Source organism: Panthera pardus, unplaced genomic scaffold (genome assembly GCF_024362965.1).
Source record: "Panthera pardus isolate Hobbes unplaced genomic scaffold, ASM2436296v1 HiC_scaffold_11, whole genome shotgun sequence".
In the NCBI taxonomy this organism is placed as follows: Eukaryota; Metazoa; Chordata; class Mammalia; order Carnivora; family Felidae; genus Panthera; species Panthera pardus.
The window spans coordinates 102,276,304-102,294,692 of NW_026526666.1; the positions used below are offsets into that span (position 1 = coordinate 102,276,304).

The 18,389-nt window shown below is 54.8% G+C and overlaps 1 protein-coding gene across 1 annotated transcript; it reads left to right on the top strand.

Annotated features, from left to right (window-relative positions):
* Positions 1-5,987: 5,987 nt before the first annotated feature.
* KLHL21 (kelch like family member 21) lies at positions 5,988-18,251 on the top strand. Its single transcript, XM_019461252.2, has 4 exons — positions 5,988-7,134; positions 9,335-9,740; positions 13,586-13,658; positions 14,864-18,251. Exons 1-4 carry the CDS (start codon positions 6,114-6,116, stop codon positions 15,155-15,157), a joined length of 1,794 nt encoding a protein of 597 aa, XP_019316797.1. The 5' UTR covers positions 5,988-6,113; the 3' UTR covers positions 15,158-18,251.
* Positions 18,252-18,389: the final 138 nt, after the last annotated feature.

Below are 18,389 nucleotides of genomic sequence, written 5' to 3' on the forward strand. Positions count from 1 at the left end.
CATAAAATTTTTAATTTGAATCACAAAAACGACTCCTGGACTCACTAAATCGAAAAAGATGATTGGAAGAATCTCTTGGAGGTTATTTCTGAGGGAGTGAATGCTATGTTGGTTGACTATCACTATTGAGATTGTTAAAATAATTCCGAAGGAAACTAGTAGTTAAAGGACCGGGGTTTGTCTTAGAAATGCTTTTCTGAACCACAGTTTCCTAAATTCTAAAATTGTTATCACAGTTCCTTTCTCAAAAAATGATAGTTTACTCTTTTTGCTGTTATTTTTTAATGTAATTTCAGCAATGTCTTCCCGGATTGGAGAGAGCCACAGCGGCGATAACAAAATGAGGTGATCTAGAAAGTTAGATTAAAAACAGACATTGAACTTGGCCTGTGGAAACATCATCAACAGCTTCTTACCCAGTTGTCACATTCAGGTGATTTAGCAGGATTTAGAATGCTAACTGATCACTATGGCCAGAGCAAATGTCCTGAGGTTAGCCAGTGTTGCCCAGGGTCAGATTACCAGCAGCAACCTGTTTTGCCTGAATAAGAAAAGACCGGGGCTCCTGGGTGGCTCAGTCTGACTCTTGATTTCCGCTCGGGTCACCATCTCACCATTTTTAGTTGGAGCCCTGCATGGGGCTGTGCACTGACAGCATGGAGCCTGCCTGGGATTCTCTGTCTCCCTTGCTTTCTGTCCCTCCCCACTCTCTCTCTCTCTCAAATGTGAATAAACACCTAAAAAATTTTAAAAAGGGCCAGGAAGGGATATTAATTCTTTTGTTGGTTTAAAAGTGTAAATGCCAAAAAGAGTATTAATTGGAGGTGAAGTCCAAGTAAATGAAAAGGGAATTTTTTTAACTGCTAATTATTCCCATAGTAAATTCATAGAGTAAATGTTAATTAAATCCTTCTCCTATTAAGAAATTGAAGTGAAGAACTTGTTGGTAATAATAATGGACTTGATGACAAAAGCCTAGAATTCAGGGATCTATATTGAATGGAATCACTCAGACACATTAAGGAAAGAAAATTCCAAACCTGAATTGTGTCATGTAACAGGGATCATTCTTGCTCAGAATAGGTGTTCGATAGATACTTCTTGAATAACTTATTAACAAACAGCAGTTCTTGGTACACAGATATGACCAGTACTTTCTGATGTCTGCTTGTTTCCCCGCCTGCCACTCCCAATAACTTCCTGGAGGGTCTTCTTGGTCTCCTTCCTTTGATTCCTCTTAGAAGTTTGGCCCTCTGGAGGAGGTTTAGACATGAATATTTACCGTCCCTTCCCTAGACTCAAGGAAGGATTATAATACCAATAATTGACCCAAAGTCAGTAGCATAATATGTACTTGCATGATCTCATCAATACACAGATTATGTGTATTTAGTACAAAAAGGCAGAAAATATAGGCAAGCACAAACATTGAAGTAATGTAGTTGGTTTGTCTAGTTTATTTCTCAGGTGTCCTGGTACTATTCCTGGGCTCCAGGGGACAAATTTGGAATTCAAGGATTAATTTGGAATTCAAGGATTAGCCACAGTAGCCAGATACTTGGAGGCTGTGATTCCTTGTTTTCTGCCTTTAGGGAAAAAAAAAAATTATTATTATACCTGCTGATTATTACAGTTATTTGGAAAAGAGGAAGAAAAAAGCCAACGCTAGCACAGGTTGTGACAAGTTTTAAAATACTAAGAATACCATAGTTTCCCAGTAAGTAACTTGAGAATGTAGTTATTTTAATTGGGTTACCAAATATAGCTTCACCTTTCTAAATCTCACGGCTATACCACATTCATTAGGGAACATTCTGGAAAGCTTTCTGCCTACCATTATAACTCAGTACCGGAGTGTGGGTATGAACATAACCAGAGGTTTCTTTCTCCCAGAATGACTTTTTGGTGGTTCAGCTTTAATAGAATATTCTTAGGAATTCGTGTGGATCTTTCCCATCCCGTTTTCTGATTTTTCTGACTTCCATCTCCAAGAGACCAAAAAAAAAGTAAAACTTCCTCAAAATCATCTTGTTTTTAACTTTTAGTACCTTGATCACTGTATGAATATATACACGTGAATAATCTTAAATCATTAATAAATAATTTTTATACCATGTATTGTCACCTCTTTATATAGCGAGGGAAATAACTTATGCACAAATAAGTCAAATAAACTTCTCATACAAGGATTCATAGCTAACACTGTGCTGGATATTGTTCGTAAGTTTTTGGCTACAGGGGCACCTGGGTGGCTCAGTTGGCTAAGCCTCTGACTTCAGCTCAGGTCATGATCTCAGGTTTCGTGAGTTTGAGCCCTGTGTGGGGCTCTGTGCTGACAGCTCAGAGCCTGGAGCCTGCTTCAGATTCTGTGTCTCCCTCTCTCTCTTACCCCTCCCCAACTCATAGGCATCCGCTCTCGAGCTCTCTCTCTCTCAAAAATAAACATTAAAAAACTAATAATAAAAATAAACGTGTTTACCTACTGTATCTCATCTACTTATAATAACATAATAAATAGAGAATATTATAGCGTTCCTTAAAGGAAAGTTTAGTAAGTTCATTACAAACCACACTTGAGATGGTTCAGAATCAGTTCAGAATCAGAATTGGGTGTACAATAGGAGAAAAGGCATACTCTCTTTTTAATGGTATAAATGCGTAAGTATGTGCTTCTAAATGTTCTCGAAGGAAAAAAAAACCCAGGATAACCGGCTTTTATAAAATGATCTCCATGACCTCTTGTCCCGTCTGCCTGAAAGTAGAATTTAAATATCAAAATTGCATAGTTTAAATTTTTAGAAATGAAATGGTACCATTATTTGTTAAATCACATTACTTTCTCAGACAAAGACCATTTTCCTGATATTGGAAGAGGTAAATTTTAAAAACTTCCATGGTTGAAATTTAATTTTTTTTTCTGTGTCCCCTGCCTCAGCAGCCTCCCCCCAGAAGTTTAATCTTTACATACAAACATTTCCCCCCAAACTATGGGTTGTTGACTAGCGTTAACACCTTTCTCACTGAACACTAGTGTTTCTACGGTGCCCAGATGTGGAATGACATTGGAAGAATTTGCTGGCTCGATCATATATTGTCATAGTTAAGTGAATGAATTTCTCACTTTCCCATCTTGAACTTTTTTTTTTTATATTAATTTTGAGAGAGGGGCCCCTGGGTGGCTCAGTCGGTTAAGCATCTGACTTTGCCTCAGGTCATGGTCTCCCAGTTTGTGAGTTCGAGCCCCATGTCGGGCTCTGTGCTGACAGCTCAGAGCCTGGAGCCTGCTTCGGATTCTGTGTCTCCTCTGTCTGCACCTCCCATGCTCATGCTCTGTCTCTCGATAATAAATAAACATTGGGCGCCTGGGTGACTCAGTCGGCTAAGCGTCCAACTTCGGCTCAGGTCATGATCTCACGGTCCGTGAGTTCGAGCCCTGCGTCGGGCTCTGTGCTGACAGCTCAGAGCCTGGAGCCTGCTTCAGATTCTGTGCCTCCCTCTCTCTCTGACCCTCCCCCATTCATGCTCTATCTCTCTCTGTCTCAAAAATAAACAAACATTAAAAATAATAATAATAAATAAACATTTAAAAAAATTAATTTCAAGAGAGCCAGCAGGGGAGAGGGGCAGAAAGAGATTGTTAAGCAGTTTCCACACTCAGCGTGGAGCCCAACACGAGGCTCCATCCCACAACCTTGGGATCATGACCTGAGCCAAAACAGAGTCTATTAACCAACTGAACCACCCAGGTGCCCCCGCCCCCCATCTTGAACTCTTATGGTTGATCAGATGAGTGAGAAAAGGAACTAGATAGCATGCCTGGGTTAGTGGGTGATTCAAATTTCCAAACACAGCTGATGGGTCTAAATCTGTTCCTTTATTTTCTAACCACATTCCTATGTTGCCTTAGATATGTACACATGGCTTCGAATGCTCCCCTTTTAGGTCCAGGATATTAATAATACACCTTTTTTCTCAAGAACTGAATTCTTAGTTGTATTTTCAACTATTATCTCACCAAACAGAGTATGTCTATCTAGTACAGAAAGAGAAAAACACAGGCAAGCACAAACAACGAAACCTCGCCAACTCAGAATACGTTGCCTTCACAATTGCTTTGTGGGCATATGAACACAGACAACAAATTGGGCCATACTACGGGTAATCGGATTTTTTGCTTGACACTGTAGCACGAATATCTTATTCCAATAAATATACGCATCATTATTTCTTCAGGACTTCACAGTAAGGCTGATTTGTTTAAGTACACAAAACTGGACTCCGTCCTTCACCAGAGCAACATTATTTGATTTATGAAAGATTTGCTTTCTGCAAGGTGGACAAGTTCTGACCCAGAGGGAGTGTAGTACTTTTCCCTACAAACATCCCACTTCCTGGCTACTCAGACTCTCTTGTCACAAAGTCTGTGCAAGTAAGCTATTGGCCCGGCTCCTGGGCCCAGGAATGCTGCCGCTGCCGTTAATAGCTGTGTGAACAGTCCATCTATGGGCAACACGCAGCCGCCTGGGTACCTGAATGTTTTTTTCACTCAGGCCTGTGCTTCCCATGCTGAAATTTGGACCAGATACATTCTCATGGCAAGATGATGAGATTCAAAGTACAAGAGAAAGCCTGCAGTTCGCATTTCAGAGATGGAGGAAAAACAAGATGTCTTCTCCAAAGGTTGTGCCCACTCAGCTGGAACCCAGAAATGACAGCAACCCCCGGGTGCCTGGCCCGCCCTGGGACACACGTGGGCGCGGGGGGTGAGGCGTTCACCAGGAATGTTTCTGCGAGGCACACAGGGCATGGGTGGGGGCTACTAAATAACAAAAACCCAGGTTTCTTCTGAGAAGCAAAAGGACTGGAGTCTTTTCTAAAACCGAGCAAAGCGTCTGCTAAAGCAAAAACATGGCTTCCAAGGGAGGGAATTTTTTTCACCTAGTTACGTTGAAAGTGGAGTCCTGGTATTGTATTCACGGGAACCACAATAAGGAAGATTCCTTTCTTCACAGTCACCCCACAAGTGACTGTGACGTTCCTGAACGCCCACATCCCTGGTTTTTAAGGCAGTCCCCTGTCTGACCTTGAGCTAAAGGCAGTGTCCCCAGGCCCCTAGTGTCCCCTCTCCTGGAATAGGAAAAACTGCTGCTTTCGCCGGAATTATTTACATTATTTATATTATTATAATTTTCTGGTACTTGAGCCTTTTGTTCAACCTAATAGCACGTTCTTCTGCATTCTCACGGCGGTCTCCTACCCTCAAGTTTTCTGCCTTCCCCACGTCCATTTCCAGGAGAGGGGGCCAGGAGCCTGGGGGTCGAGCCCGCGCGGGCCTGCGCCCTCAGAAGGCAGCTCTCGAGCCTGAGTCTCTATGAATCGGCAACCAGAAGTGCGCCTTGTACGCTGACGAAAGTTAATGACCGAGTTAGTCAAGTTTGAAACTCCTGCAGGAACACAGTGGAGCAGATTCTTGGCGTCTGGCCCCGTGTCACTTACAAGTGCGCCAAGAAAAAACGTCACCTAAAAAGCTTATACTTGTTCAAGCCTTAGTCCTGATTTGTAAAAATCCTGTCTTTTGAGATCTGCCCGGCAATACGGTTAACTAGCAACCCTCGGAACTAGTGGAATTCAAAACAAAATAAAAACAAAACAAGAAAAAGGTACTGTAGCGAGCCGCCCAGGGGCTCAGGGGCCGCCGACTGGGTAGGGAAGTCTGGCGCGAAAGGGGTGGCTCGGGTTCCGGGCGCCGAGCTCGCCCCCGCCGGCTTCGGCCCCGCAGCCCGGCCCGGTGCGTCGTGGGCGGGCCCTGGAGGCCCCCCGACCCCGGACGGAGAGGACACACGTCGCCCGGCGGGCCCGGCTCGGGCGGGGGGCCGCGGGAAGCCCCGTAAGGGCGCGGGCGGGCGGTAGTGACTCAGCCTCGGGCGCATGGGGCGGGCGGCGGCGCCGGGCTCGGAGGGGTTAAGTGGGCGGGGCCAGCGGCGGCCCGCCCCTCCCGGCCCGCCCCCGAGGCCGCGGCGCCCGGCGGTACTTATAGCGGCGGCGCGGGACGCGCGGCGTTCCTCCCGCTGGCCCCGGCCGCGGCGCGCCCCAGTTACCCCAACGACGGCGCCATGGAGCGGCCGGCGCCCCTGGCCGTGCTGCCCTTCTCGGACCCCGCGCACGCGCTGAGTCTGCTGCGCGGCCTGAGCCAGCTCCGCGCCGAGCGCAAGTTCCTGGACGTGACGCTGGAGGCGGCGGGCGGGCGCGACTTCCCCGCGCACCGCGCCGTGCTGGCGGCCGCCAGCCCCTACTTCCGCGCCATGTTCGCCGGGCAGCTGCGCGAGAGCCGCGCCGAGCGGGTGCGACTGCACGGCGTGCCGCCCGACATGCTGCAGCTGCTGCTCGACTTCAGCTACACGGGCCGCGTGGCGGTGAGCGGCGACAACGCCGAGCCGCTGCTGCGGGCCGCCGACCTGCTGCAGTTCCCGGCCGTGAAGGAGGCGTGCGGCGCCTTCCTGCAGCAGCAGCTCGACCTGGCCAACTGCCTGGACATGCAGGACTTCGCCGAGGCCTTCAGCTGCGCGGGGCTGGCGAGCGCGGCGCAGCGCTTCATCCTGCGCCACGTGGGCGAGCTGGGCCCCGAGCAGCTGGAGCGCCTGCCGCTGGCGCGCCTGCTGCGCTACCTGCGCGACGACGGGCTGTGCGTGCCCAAGGAGGAGGCCGCCTACCAGCTGGCGCTGCGCTGGGTGCGCGCGGACCCGCCGCGCCGCGCCGCGCACTGGCCGCAGCTGCTGGAGGCGGTGCGCCTGCCCTTCGTGCGCCGCTTCTACCTGCTGGCGCACGTCGAGGCCGAGCCGCTGGTGGCGCGCTGCCCGCCCTGCCTGCGCCTGCTGCGCGAGGCGCGCGACTTCCAGGCGGCGCGCTACGACCGCCACGACCGCGGGCCCTGCCCCCGCATGCGCCCGCGCCCCTCCACCGGCCTCGCCGAGATCCTCGTGCTCGTGGGTGGCTGCGACCAGGACTGCGACGAGCTGGTCACCGTCGACTGCTACAACCCACAGACGGGCCAGTGGCGCTACCTGGCCGAGTTCCCCGACCACCTGGGCGGGGGCTACAGCATCGTGGCGCTGGGCAACGACATCTACGTGACGGGTGAGGGGACCGGGGGCCGGCCGGGAGGGGACCGGGGGCCGGCCGGGAGGGCCCCGGGTGTTAAGTCTCCTGCGGCCTTGGGAGAGTGCGTTTTCCGAACCTGGAACCCTAGAACCGCCCCACAGTGCGAGCGCCCCTTCCCTTCCCCCGCCCCTTCTTGGCCAGTGGGTACGCTTCGAGAGCTGGTGCTTTCGACCTGGAAGTCCGTTGTGTGAGCTGCGACAAGCAGCTCCTTGTGGTCTCTGTGTTCCCCGATGTTGGGGGGTGGGAGTGGGAAGGGTAGGCAGCCTAGATGACAGATGAGCCTACTCCTTGCCCGGGAGGTGCCCCCACCCCCATTTGGTTGGAGGATACTGGGGCATTCACCCCGCACAATGGGCGCTTTCTTCTTCTCCCTAAGGAATCCAGGGACAGGAGGGGGACTGGCACTCGATGAGACACCCATTTCCCGTCCTGGGGATTTCCCCCACACAGCTGAGCCCCACAGGCCTTTTGACACGCTCATTTTGTCACCAGTGACAGGGTTCCCTCAAGCTTGCACCTAAGCTGGTCGCTGGGGGGGTCACATGGTGTTTAGGCTGCTCCCTAGTCAGCGACTGTAAACATGGTCACATGCTAAGAGGTTTTCTTCCAGTTACTTGGCTCAAACCCCAAAACACTGCCGAGTCATGCTGGGCGGGTCCCATCCTGCCCCGGTCCTGGGCATCTCCCACATTTTTCATTAAAGATAAATCCCAGTTCAGACATGGGGCTACCTCCTTCCCTGGGGTGAGGAGGGGCGGTCTCTGTGACAGCTATATAAGGAAAGAACCCGACTCGGCAAGCAGCCCTGGGCCCTGCGGAAGGCTGTTATCAGTCAGTGAACTGAGGCTGTGCCCCTCGTGGCACCTTCAGGAGAACGCCAGCTCTGAGCTCTGGTGTTCCCACCCCTCAGCCCCACACACACCACCAGTTTGTGAGTGGAGAAATCTTGGGTTAAGGACGTGCTCAGCTCTTGGCCTGCTGCTCTGTTCCAGCGTTTGCTGGAATATGCTGGAATTGGTCGCTTTCCAGTTTGGGGTTGGTCGGCCCTGTGTTTGGGAACTGTGTGCCCTCCCAACACATGAAAGTCTGGCCAGTGCACTCCCTCCCAGAACTGGTTAGACTCGCCCCAACTTTGCACACCCTTCCATAAACGTCTCAGCTGAGCAGCTAATCCTTTGGGGTTAGACAGGTGGCTGGGTCATTCCATACAGCTGCCTGGAGGGAATTTCACAGGGGCAAGAAAGCTGGTTTCAGCTGCCTTGGACGCAGTTATCCTTTAGGAGGAAGAAAGCAGGCAGAGTGCACTTTGTAAGAGCTTTGTGTTTTCAAAAGCTCAAGGCTGTGAGACAGGATGTCATGCGTGCTTTGCCCTGTGGCGCCAGCTCTGGGGAGGGGGGATGTGACCCCGCCCCTGGATTCTGGGGATCCCTTCAGGCTGTGGGAATTCTAATGTTCTGGGTTTAACTTATGATTACAGCCAGCACCCCGGGGGGCAGTGAGTGGTTGGCTCTTTTTTTGAAAGAAATGTAGAAAGAACTTGATTGATTTTTTTTTTTTTTTTTTTTTTCCTGGATGAGGCACATGTCAGTAACTTGTGCCTAAATCAAGAGCTGGATCCCCAGGATTCCCCCTATAGCGTTTCTTTTCGTGCTGGGCTCTTGCTTGCAGTGTGAGGTAGATTTCCTATCAGGCTGTCCTGGCCCTGCCTTGTTTGCGGCTGCCCAAGAAGGCCAGAATTCCACAAACAAGGCCCTGTGTGCCCTGCCACCTGCTTTGTGGCCCCCCAGAAGTTTTGGCTCTGAGACCCAGGCCCTGGTGCAGTTGGGGTGTTGGACAGTGTTTGTGGGGGTCCAGACCGCGATTGCTGTTTACTTAGAATTCTGGCTCCAGGGCCCTTGTTTGACCCACACGGATTGGCGGTGTTCTTGTGGCAGGAAGCTCTTACACCCCTGGGCAGCGGTCGGCACCTGCGCTGCCTCAGCCACGCCCCCCCCCCCTCCCGGCATGGAGCCCCTCTAGCCAGGGCTTTGGTGAGAGAAGCCATGTGTTGACGCTGAAACCCAGTGAGGCTACTTCCTGCCCTGGGAGGCTCCCTCTGGGAAGTTCATCGAGGCCCGCGTGGGTGCCTCACCCCGGAGTCCGCACGGGCTGACCTGTGCGATGCACGTCCCGGCAGGTGGGTCTGACGGCTCCCGGCTCTATGACTGCGTGTGGAGGTACAATTCCAGCGTGAACGAGTGGACGGAGGTGGCGCCCATGCTGAAGGCCCGTGAGTACCACAGCTCCTCCGTGCTCGATGGGCTGCTGTACGTGGTGGCCGCGGACAGCACGGAGCGCTACGACCATACCACCGACTCCTGGGAGGCCCTGCAGCCCATGACCTACCCCATGGACAACTGCTCCACCACCGCCTGCCGCGGCCGCCTCTACGCCATCGGCTCGCTGGCCGGCAAGGAGACCATGGTGATGCAGTGCTACCACCCGGACACGGACCTGTGGTCGCTGGTGGACTGTGGCCCGCTCCCGCCCTGGTCCTTTGCCCCCAAGACGGTGACTCTGAACGGACTTATGTACTTCATCAGGTGAGTATCCTGAAGCCGAGGCCCCTCCGCAGCCTTTCTTACCAGGCCCCGTGCTAAAGCGCATCATCACTGTGCTCGCATTTCACAGATGAGGAGGCAGGCCAAGCTGGCATCCGAGGCTAGGTCTTTCTAACCTGTTAGAACGGTTTCTGTGGGCTTCTAGGTTTTCTTGATCGAGGGATCCTAACTGATGGAGTTAGATCCTTGGATTATGGATTGAGTGGAGTTAGGGCCTTTTAGAGAGCTGTCTGAGACTCTAGAAGCTAAACCACGTGTTGCTTTGCCTGTCTTCCACCCTGAGGATCCCGCTGTATAGACCCTGATGGTTCTCATGTGGCATTTATTAAGAAAGGAATCTGTCCTACATAGGAGGGGCTTTGCATCTTAAGAAGACTAGAGGAGGGGCACGTGGGTGGCTCAGGCGGTTGGGCGTCCGACTCTTGGTTTTGGCTCAGGTCCCAATCAAGCCCCACATCGGGCTCTGCGCTGACAGCGTGGAGCCTGCTTGGGATTCTCTGTCTCCCTCTCTCTCTGCCCATCCCCTGATTGCACTCTCAAAATAAATAAACGTTTAAAAAAAAAAAAGACTAGGGGAGGGCTTTTTGGAGACTTTGGGTCTTTGGGGAAGTGTTGCTTTGTCAGAGGGACCCTTTGCTCACCCAGCAGCGTGTCTTCACCCTGCCGCCGGGTGCAAGAGCCGGGGGTGGGGGGATCAGCTCCACCCCCTCTGTTTATTATTTTTAATGTTTACTTGTTTTTGAGAGAGAGTGTGTGAGCGGGGGGAGGGGCAGAGAGCGAGGGAGACACAGAATTGGAAGTAGGCTCCAGGCTCTGAGCTGTCAGCACAGAGCCCAACGTGGGGTTCGAACTCACAGACCGTGAGATTGTAACCTGAGCTGAAGTTGGATGCTTAACCGACTAAGCCACCCAGGCGCCCCACCCTCTCTGTTTAAAAAAAAATTTTTTGTTAACGTTTATTTATTTTTGGGACAGAGAGACAGAGCATGAACGGGGGAGGGGCAGAGAGAGAGGGAGACACAGAATCGGAAACAGGCTCCAGACTCCGAGCCATCAGCCCAGAGCCCGACGAGGGGCTCAGACTCCCATACCGCGAGATTGTGACCTGAGCCGAAGTCGGACGCCCAACCGACTGAGTCACCCAGGCGCCCTGCACCCTCTCTGTTTAAAGCAATACTTGGGCATTCAGCACATGTCTCTGCAGGTCCCATCTATGCCTTTCCCGCCTGAGCTGGCACAGGAAGGGCCCACGGCCCTGGGATCTAAGGATCCCACAGCCACTCCGGACCAGGGACCACTCCTAGCAGGGAGCCGGCCTTAAAGCTGTCTGGCGGGAATGATGAGGACAATAGTTAGCACGTGTCAGCGCCCCCGAGCTGGGTGTGGTCTGCCTCCTGGGCAGGAGTCCATCTCTATGACTGTCTGACTCTCGAGATGGGCACCACTGTCATCCCTAATTCATAGATGGCAGCAGAGGCTTAGAGCGGTAAGGAATTTATGGGACGGCATGGGGTTTGAGTCCAGGACACCCAGCCCAGGGCCCAGTGCGGTGTTGCTATATCGTGGTCTCCCTGGGCCAGGCTGTGGCCTTGGGAGCAGGGGGCAGACATGGAGTGGCCAGGGGGTCACCATGCATCTGTGGGTCTTGACTTGCCACAGCCAAATATCCCCTCTTGATGGGCCAGCAGGCGTTCAGGGAAGTAGGAGCTCCTGTCTGCTGTGCACAGCCTGTGTGTGTGTGTGTGTGTGTGTGTGTGTGTGTGTGTGTGTGTGTGTGTGTACATTCATGTGCACTTGTAGGTGTGTGTCCCAGTTCCTCCCTTCCTGGCCTAGAGTCTGTCTGAAGCTGTGGGATCAGGAGGGAAGGGTAAGAGCTGTACTGTGGTCTCCTCTGTCCCCTCTTAGGAGCCTCAGAGGACATATGCACTTGGCTTCTCAGCCCTTCTCTTGCGTCCTCAACTGCCCTGGCCTTTGTCTGCTCCCTCCACTCTGCTCCCCCAGACTAGAGGCTCCTTCCCAGGCTTTCTTGGTGAGCACATGCAGGGCAGAGGTAGCACATCATTGTATGCCAGGAAATCTCCGGAGTGCTCAGAGAGAGCCCTGGAATCTCGGCCAGCTCCTGGTCCTGTTATAAAACATCATCTGACCCTTCGCCCAGCTCCCCCTCCCCCAAGTCAAGGTAGATGTCTTCAGAGAGGGGGTGGAGACAGCTATAAATACTTCTCTCAAGAGTGCCAGAACCTTGGCTTCAGCCCCTCGGAGTCCGTTCCAAGTTGAGCGCCTTTGAGAATGTCCTCCCCGCCCTGTGGTCCTAGAATAAGACGTGCGAAAAGGCCAGCCTGTCCACAGAAGGCCCCCTGTGCTTTCCTCATCCATGTCGGGGTCTCTTGTCAGGTGCTAAGCCCCCGCAGCTGGGAGCATCAGGGTACCCCCCACACCCCGTGTGAGCCTTTGTGTGGGTTCAGCTAAGCCATGGGAGGCTGGGGGTGGGGGGTGGGCTCAGCTCTGCCCAATCCCAGCCCCCAACCACGTGGAGATAGTGAAGGGTGGGGAAAGGCGTCCCGATTGACCTCCAGGGGCGTGGCGTGGGCAAGACCTGGGGTCTGGTTCAGATGCAGTTTCACGTTTGTCCCAGAGTCACTCATTTCATGCCTAGTAAGCCTCGTGTCTAGTAAGCCCCGTCGCGCCCTGCTCGAATGCCACCTGTCAGGGCAGCTCCTGTCCACAAGCTGCTGTTTGCAGGGGCACCAGGCACTGGGTGGAGGCCTCAGCCTCTCAATCGCTGAGGCCCTGACAGTTTATACGTCTGTGCTGGGGGAGGGCAGCCCAACGGCCTCTGGCACTGTCATCCTCATATGGGCCACGAACTAAGATTGGTTTTTACACCTTGAAATCGTTGGGGGGGGAACCAAAGCAGGAGCTGCATTTTGTGGTATGAAAAGTTACACGAGATTCAAATTCTGTCCACAAATAAGGTCTTTTTGGAATGCAGTCAGCCCGTTTCTGAACATCGGTGGCTGCTTTTGCGCTACAACAGTCACGTTGGGGAGTAGGTACGGAGCAGGCTCTGGGGGCCTGAGATGTTCACTGACTGGCCCTTCTGCTGACCCCGGACTCCTTACTGTCACTGCCATCTGGGGCTAGTGTCTGTGCTTTTCAAAGCTGTGCCTTGGAGCCTTTCCTTGCAGGGATCCAGAGCGTGTCAAACAAGGTGGAAAGATCCTGACCCCAAAGGGAGGGGCAGTGCTGGTGCCTTCTTTCCTATGACTGTGCCTATCCTGCTGGGCACCCAGGACACAGCAGTGAGCGGGAGGAGACTGGGGGGCTGACAGCGGTGGGGAGGGCCCAGGAATAGTCAGGGAGTGTCAGGGAGTGCAGGGGGGCAGGAGGGCTGGCCTGGCCTGGTCAGCCGTGGAAGGCTGTTGTGAGAAGACACACAAGTGCAGGTCGGAAGACGGAGAGGAGACTGGTGGGCAGGGATGTGGGAAGTTCAGATCTGGAGCCAGCCAGGGGGGCCGTGCTGGTGTAGAGCAGCGTGTGTGTTTGGGGGGGGGGGGGGTAGGGTGGTTAAGCACCTGAAGGTGTTTGATCTTCAGGTTTGAGAAGTAAAGTCTGGTTCTGGCCTCAGAGCCCAGGCCGGATAGGTGTGTGGGCCTGAAGTTGGCCCCTACAAACCAGGGATGAGGGCTCACTGGCCTGTGGACTCCAAATGACATCAGAGACATTCCCAGAGGAGAGGGGCCTGCGTGGCCCTTCTCTCCGGCTCTTTACACACAAGGATGCTTCCTCCTGCCTCTGATACGCTCCCCCCCCCCTCCCATTCACAGGGATGATTCTGCGGAGGTGGACGTATATAATCCCACAAAGAACGAGTGGGACAAGATCCCATCTATGAATCAGGTAAATATGCGGCTGTGTCGGCATTGGTAGCACAGGCTGGTCCTGTTTTCTGGCCAGAGTGTAGTCATGACGTGTTTGGGAGATGGTCCTGGTGGGCAGGGCCCGTGCTGAGCCCTTTCCTGGTGTTATTGCACTTAATAGAGGGCTGGGTTTTCCCTCGGTTTGTACTTCAGGGGCACTGAGACCTTAAATAAATCCCAGGGTTAGACAGTTTAGTGAGTTCACCCATTCGGACCAGCATTCGATGAGTAGCTGCTATAAGCCAGAGAGCATAGGGAGAAGAATATTCCCCAGAGGGACAGCAAATGCAAAGGCCCTGGGGCAGAGTGTGCCTGGTATGGTCGCAGAACAAACCTCACAGTCCAGGGTGGCTGAAGCAGAGTGAACAAGGGGACAGCGGAGGCAATGAAGTCAGACAGAAGGTCTTTGGGGATTGACCCTGGGGAATACAGTTATTTATTGAGTGCCTACTGTGTGCTCTGAACAGGACACTGCTACCACTGTCTGATCAGAGTGTCTCCCCTCTGCTTGTCAAGAAGAGAGGTGCTGAGTCTGACCCTGTGATGGAGCTGGGAAGGCTCGGTGGCATTTGGCCACGTGGGCAATCTCCTTAGTCCTAGTAGTTGTATATCTCCTCAACATCTTTTTTCTTCCTTAAAGTTCCCAAACCTGCTCCCATGATACCTCTGCATGGCATTTGTCACAACTTACAACATCCCAGTTTAACATTTGCACTTAGCAGATGGGACTTCTCCTCTTCTCCCCGTGATGACCTACACGTCACAGCAAATTTGGGCAAGAGGAGAAAGTCCAGGGGTGTGGTTCAGAGCCCAGATGTGAGTCAAGTCCTGGCTCGGCCACCGTCAGCCACGTGAGGCACTGCTTTCCCACCTGTACGATGGGAGGACAGCCGGGCCCGCCCCAGGGCTGGTGCTGCTCACGGGGAGAGTCGCTGCTTCAGCAGCCTCCCGGCCACCGTAGGAACCAGGCACGGCGTGTGGCGCGCACCCCCCCACCCCCGGCCCTGGTTCTGGAGCCGGGGTGGAGGAGGGCATTGGCCTGGCCCGGGGAGCGTGCAGAGGGCCGCTCTCATTTCTCCAGGAAGTGGCGAGGGTCCCAGGCACCTTCTCCATGGAGAGAGGCCGTGGGGTTTCTGCGCTGGCCTGGCTGCCGGCCTCCACTTGCCTGTCTCCCTTGACCCGCAGGTGCACGTGGGGGGCAGCCTGGCCGTCCTTGGAGGGAAGCTCTACGTCTCAGGTGGTTACGACAATACGTTTGAACTCTCTGACGTGGTGGAGGCCTATGACCCAGAGACTCGGGCATGGAGCATAGTGGGACGGCTCCCGGAGCCCACCTTCTGGCACGGCAGCGTCAGCATCTTCCGCCAGTTCATGCCCCAGGTGCCCTCTGGTGGGCGCGGCTTCGAGCTGGACAGTGGCAGCAGTGACATGGATGTGGCCCGACCCCGGCGGCCACAGAACCCTGACGAGCTGCACTAGCCCTGGCCTGGCCCGGGGAGGGCCTCGGTGCAGGTAACACAGCGTGTCTGGGGGCGGGGCAGTGAGCCCCTCCTTCGTGCACAAGGACGGGTTGGGTTCACCAGGTGGAGTTGGGCTCTTGGGTCGCCGAGTGAGCCTCAGGATGTGACCCCAGGAGAGTCTCTGTGCATTTAGAGCCGGACTCACAGCTGCTGGGGAGCTGCCTCCCTGCCAGCACAGGGCTCTGGCTCTAGCAGGTGATCCCTCATGCTGCCTCTGCCTATGCCTACTTGCTTCCATGTCAGAGAGGACGGCCTCTTGTCGGGGACAAGTCCTCCCACGAGAATCTGAGAGTGGTCCAGGCCTGCTTTCCTAGGCCTGCGGGCTCTGCCGGCCTGGAGCATCGGGAATCTGGCAGACGATGGCTGCGGTGGGGTCCCCAACTCCACATCCGGTGCTGGACATCCCAGGGGCCAGCTCCCTGGATGGAGGCGGTCTGCCTGCCTGGCTCCTCACACCTGCTGGGATGTCCCACCAAAACGTGCCTCACAGGCGCAGGGCAGTGTGACTGGACGGGAGTGTGGCCTTGAAGTGGGCCCCAAGGGACGTGCTGAGTAAACCCTGTCTCCAGTGAACCTGGGTTGAGGCAAATGCTGGGTGCTCCATCTGCCTACCCCACCAGCTGGTGTTGCCACCTGACTTGGAGGCCTCCAGGACTGTCGTCCCAGGTGGATGCACGAGAGGGCAAAAGCCTGCAGGTGCAAGGTCGTGGCTCCTCCCTGGGAGGCCCTAGGAGTTTCTCATTGAAGCCCAGCCAGGCCGATGGTTGTGGATGCCCTTCTCTCCCCTAGGAACAAAGAATCCCGCTGCTTCCAAAGGAAGCCCTGGACAGGGTGGCCCCCGTGATTGGCTGCAAGGTAAATGCAGTCTGGCCCTTCCTTAGAAGAAGGGTAGGGTGGCCAGGGACGCAGCCAGAAAAGAGTCTCTTACAGTGCCATTGCTGAAGGTCTCTGCAGGGCAGGGGGACAGCCACCCTCCTCCCAAGCCTGGGGCATCCCCGGGAGGGTGGCGGGAGGACCTCCCAGGAAACTGCGGCTCAGGGGTCCCCGGTTCCCTGTTTTCTCTGGGGAGTGAGTGGTCTGGTCTCCTCAAGGTCCCCAAGGATCCCTTGGCTGGATATGTCTTTCTTCCAAAGAGGAGGATGCTTGCATTTCCCTCACTAGAAAGCTGGAAAGCAAATGTTTGTTGAGTTGCCTTTCTCAGTGAACCGCCTTGGAGATGTGTTCTTAGCAGGAGAAGAAAAGTTCTAGCTGTCGCTTCACAAACAACACTTTTTTAAACACTTTCTTTGGCCAGATGGCAAGGGTTGTTCTGGGGGAGGAAGTCTTGCGGCCTAAAGAGCTGTTGGCTGGGGCCCCCACCTTCTCTGCCATATGCCGTCACTGTCTGGTTAGACCTGTTGCAGGAGCAGCTCCGGTCCACAGCCAGCCCTTCCCATCCCCTCAATTGTCACTCACCGGGTCACTCCCGCACACCCACTGTGCCAGGCGCTGCCAGACAGCCGGCCGGGTGGTGGTCCTGCCTGGGGCTCCCCCGCCAGGCGGGCCTGGCCGTGGGATCCCTTGGGCCCCGGGGGACTCCTTCATGCCCCAGGTCCCACCTTCGCCCCTCCTGGGGTGCGTGTTCCCCCTCGATCGGGACTTGCTGCCCCTGTCCCCCAGCGATGGTCTGACCTCACCTCCTCGGGGCTGGTGCTGCCTCCTCCTGGCTCTGGTGCCTTCCCAGCAGGCTCACTCTGCAGGGGTTTTCCATGCCCTTTGGTCTCTGTAGGTAGAGGGTGTCCTGCCACAGTGGCTTGTCTCCTGTCAGTGGCAGCGGGGAGGGCAGGGCAGCGCTGCACAGGACCGAGGGAGCCCTGATGTGCTCCAGGCACGGAGCTCTGTGCCAGCAGCTGCGGCCTGCCCGCTCGGTGTGGGGACAGGCCACGCAGATAGGTGTCACGATGCCTGCTGACAGGTCACCTGCAGCCACCCCCACCACCCCACCCCGCCCCCGGAGCAAGAGTGCAGGCCTTGATCTCGTGGGGAAGGCTTTGGCTTTGGCGCCCTTCCTGAGGGCCGCCTCCGTGGAGGGTCCCTTTGGCAGCCGGAGAAGGTGGGGTGAGGAGGTGCCAAGGCTGCTGGAGCTCTCCCCACCTCCCTCCAGTGGGGCTGGGCTCTGTCAGGGTCAAGGACTTCCTGTGGTCAGCGACTTCCAGGGAGAGGTATCGTGTAACGCCTTTTTGTCGGGACGGGGCGCTGCAAACACGTTTTTCTGACAAAACCAGCCTCTGTGGACCGTACAGCAGGCCTGGTCCGTGCTGAGGGCTAGCGACCGCCCTGGCCTTCACCTGGCCTTCCCTGCAGACGCTCCCTTGTGGCAGGGGGCCCCGTGTCCTGGGTTCCTGCCCTTGGTTCTTCACCGTGACCAGCTGGCACACCACTGGCAGCTGTTGGTTGGCTGGTTCAGTGTGCACCCGTGACGTCCTCCTCCACACTCGCTCTCTAGAACTACGCGGGTCTCCTCCACCCGGGCCCCATCCTCTGTCGGGAGCACCAGGGCGGGGAAGGGGAAGCAGCAGCCTCAGCAGCAGCGGGTTCCTGCAGACCGCAGCCGGGGGTCCACGGTCAGGGACGGCCCTTTGGCAGCACCTGCTCCCCTGCCCAGCCCTCCCCGCTTCCCCCCGCGGGGGCTCTCGCCTGGGGACACCCCCCCCCCGCCCCCACCTTAGGAATGTCTATACACTGACCAGGGTCAGAGATAAGCCAGCTGGAGGTGGGACTGTGTTTGGATATACGGAACTTTTTAGTCTATGAGACAGTTTAAGTTATGAAAATTCAGTGACTCATATTTAATGCTGATTTGCTATAAAGTATTCTATATTTATATAACTTCAGAGACTCTTATGTACTAAAGGACACGCCCCTTTCAGTGTCCCAGCTATCTAGTTCCAACCCCAGACTGTGGGGCAGATTTGCCTATTTATTTGTTCTATAGGCCTAGGCGTCCAGAATCCTGTTGAGAGATTTTAGGATGCCTTCGATGTATACTTTTTGAAATAAAACTATTTCCTATACACTCGGTGTCCTGGTCTTCATCCTGCCGCTGCTGTCTTGGAGACTTCAGGCAGAGGCGAGGCGGGGCAGCGGAGGGCTGCCCCCGTGCCCACGGAGGAAGAGGACAGACCGGGGTGCCCAAGGCTTGTGCGAACGGT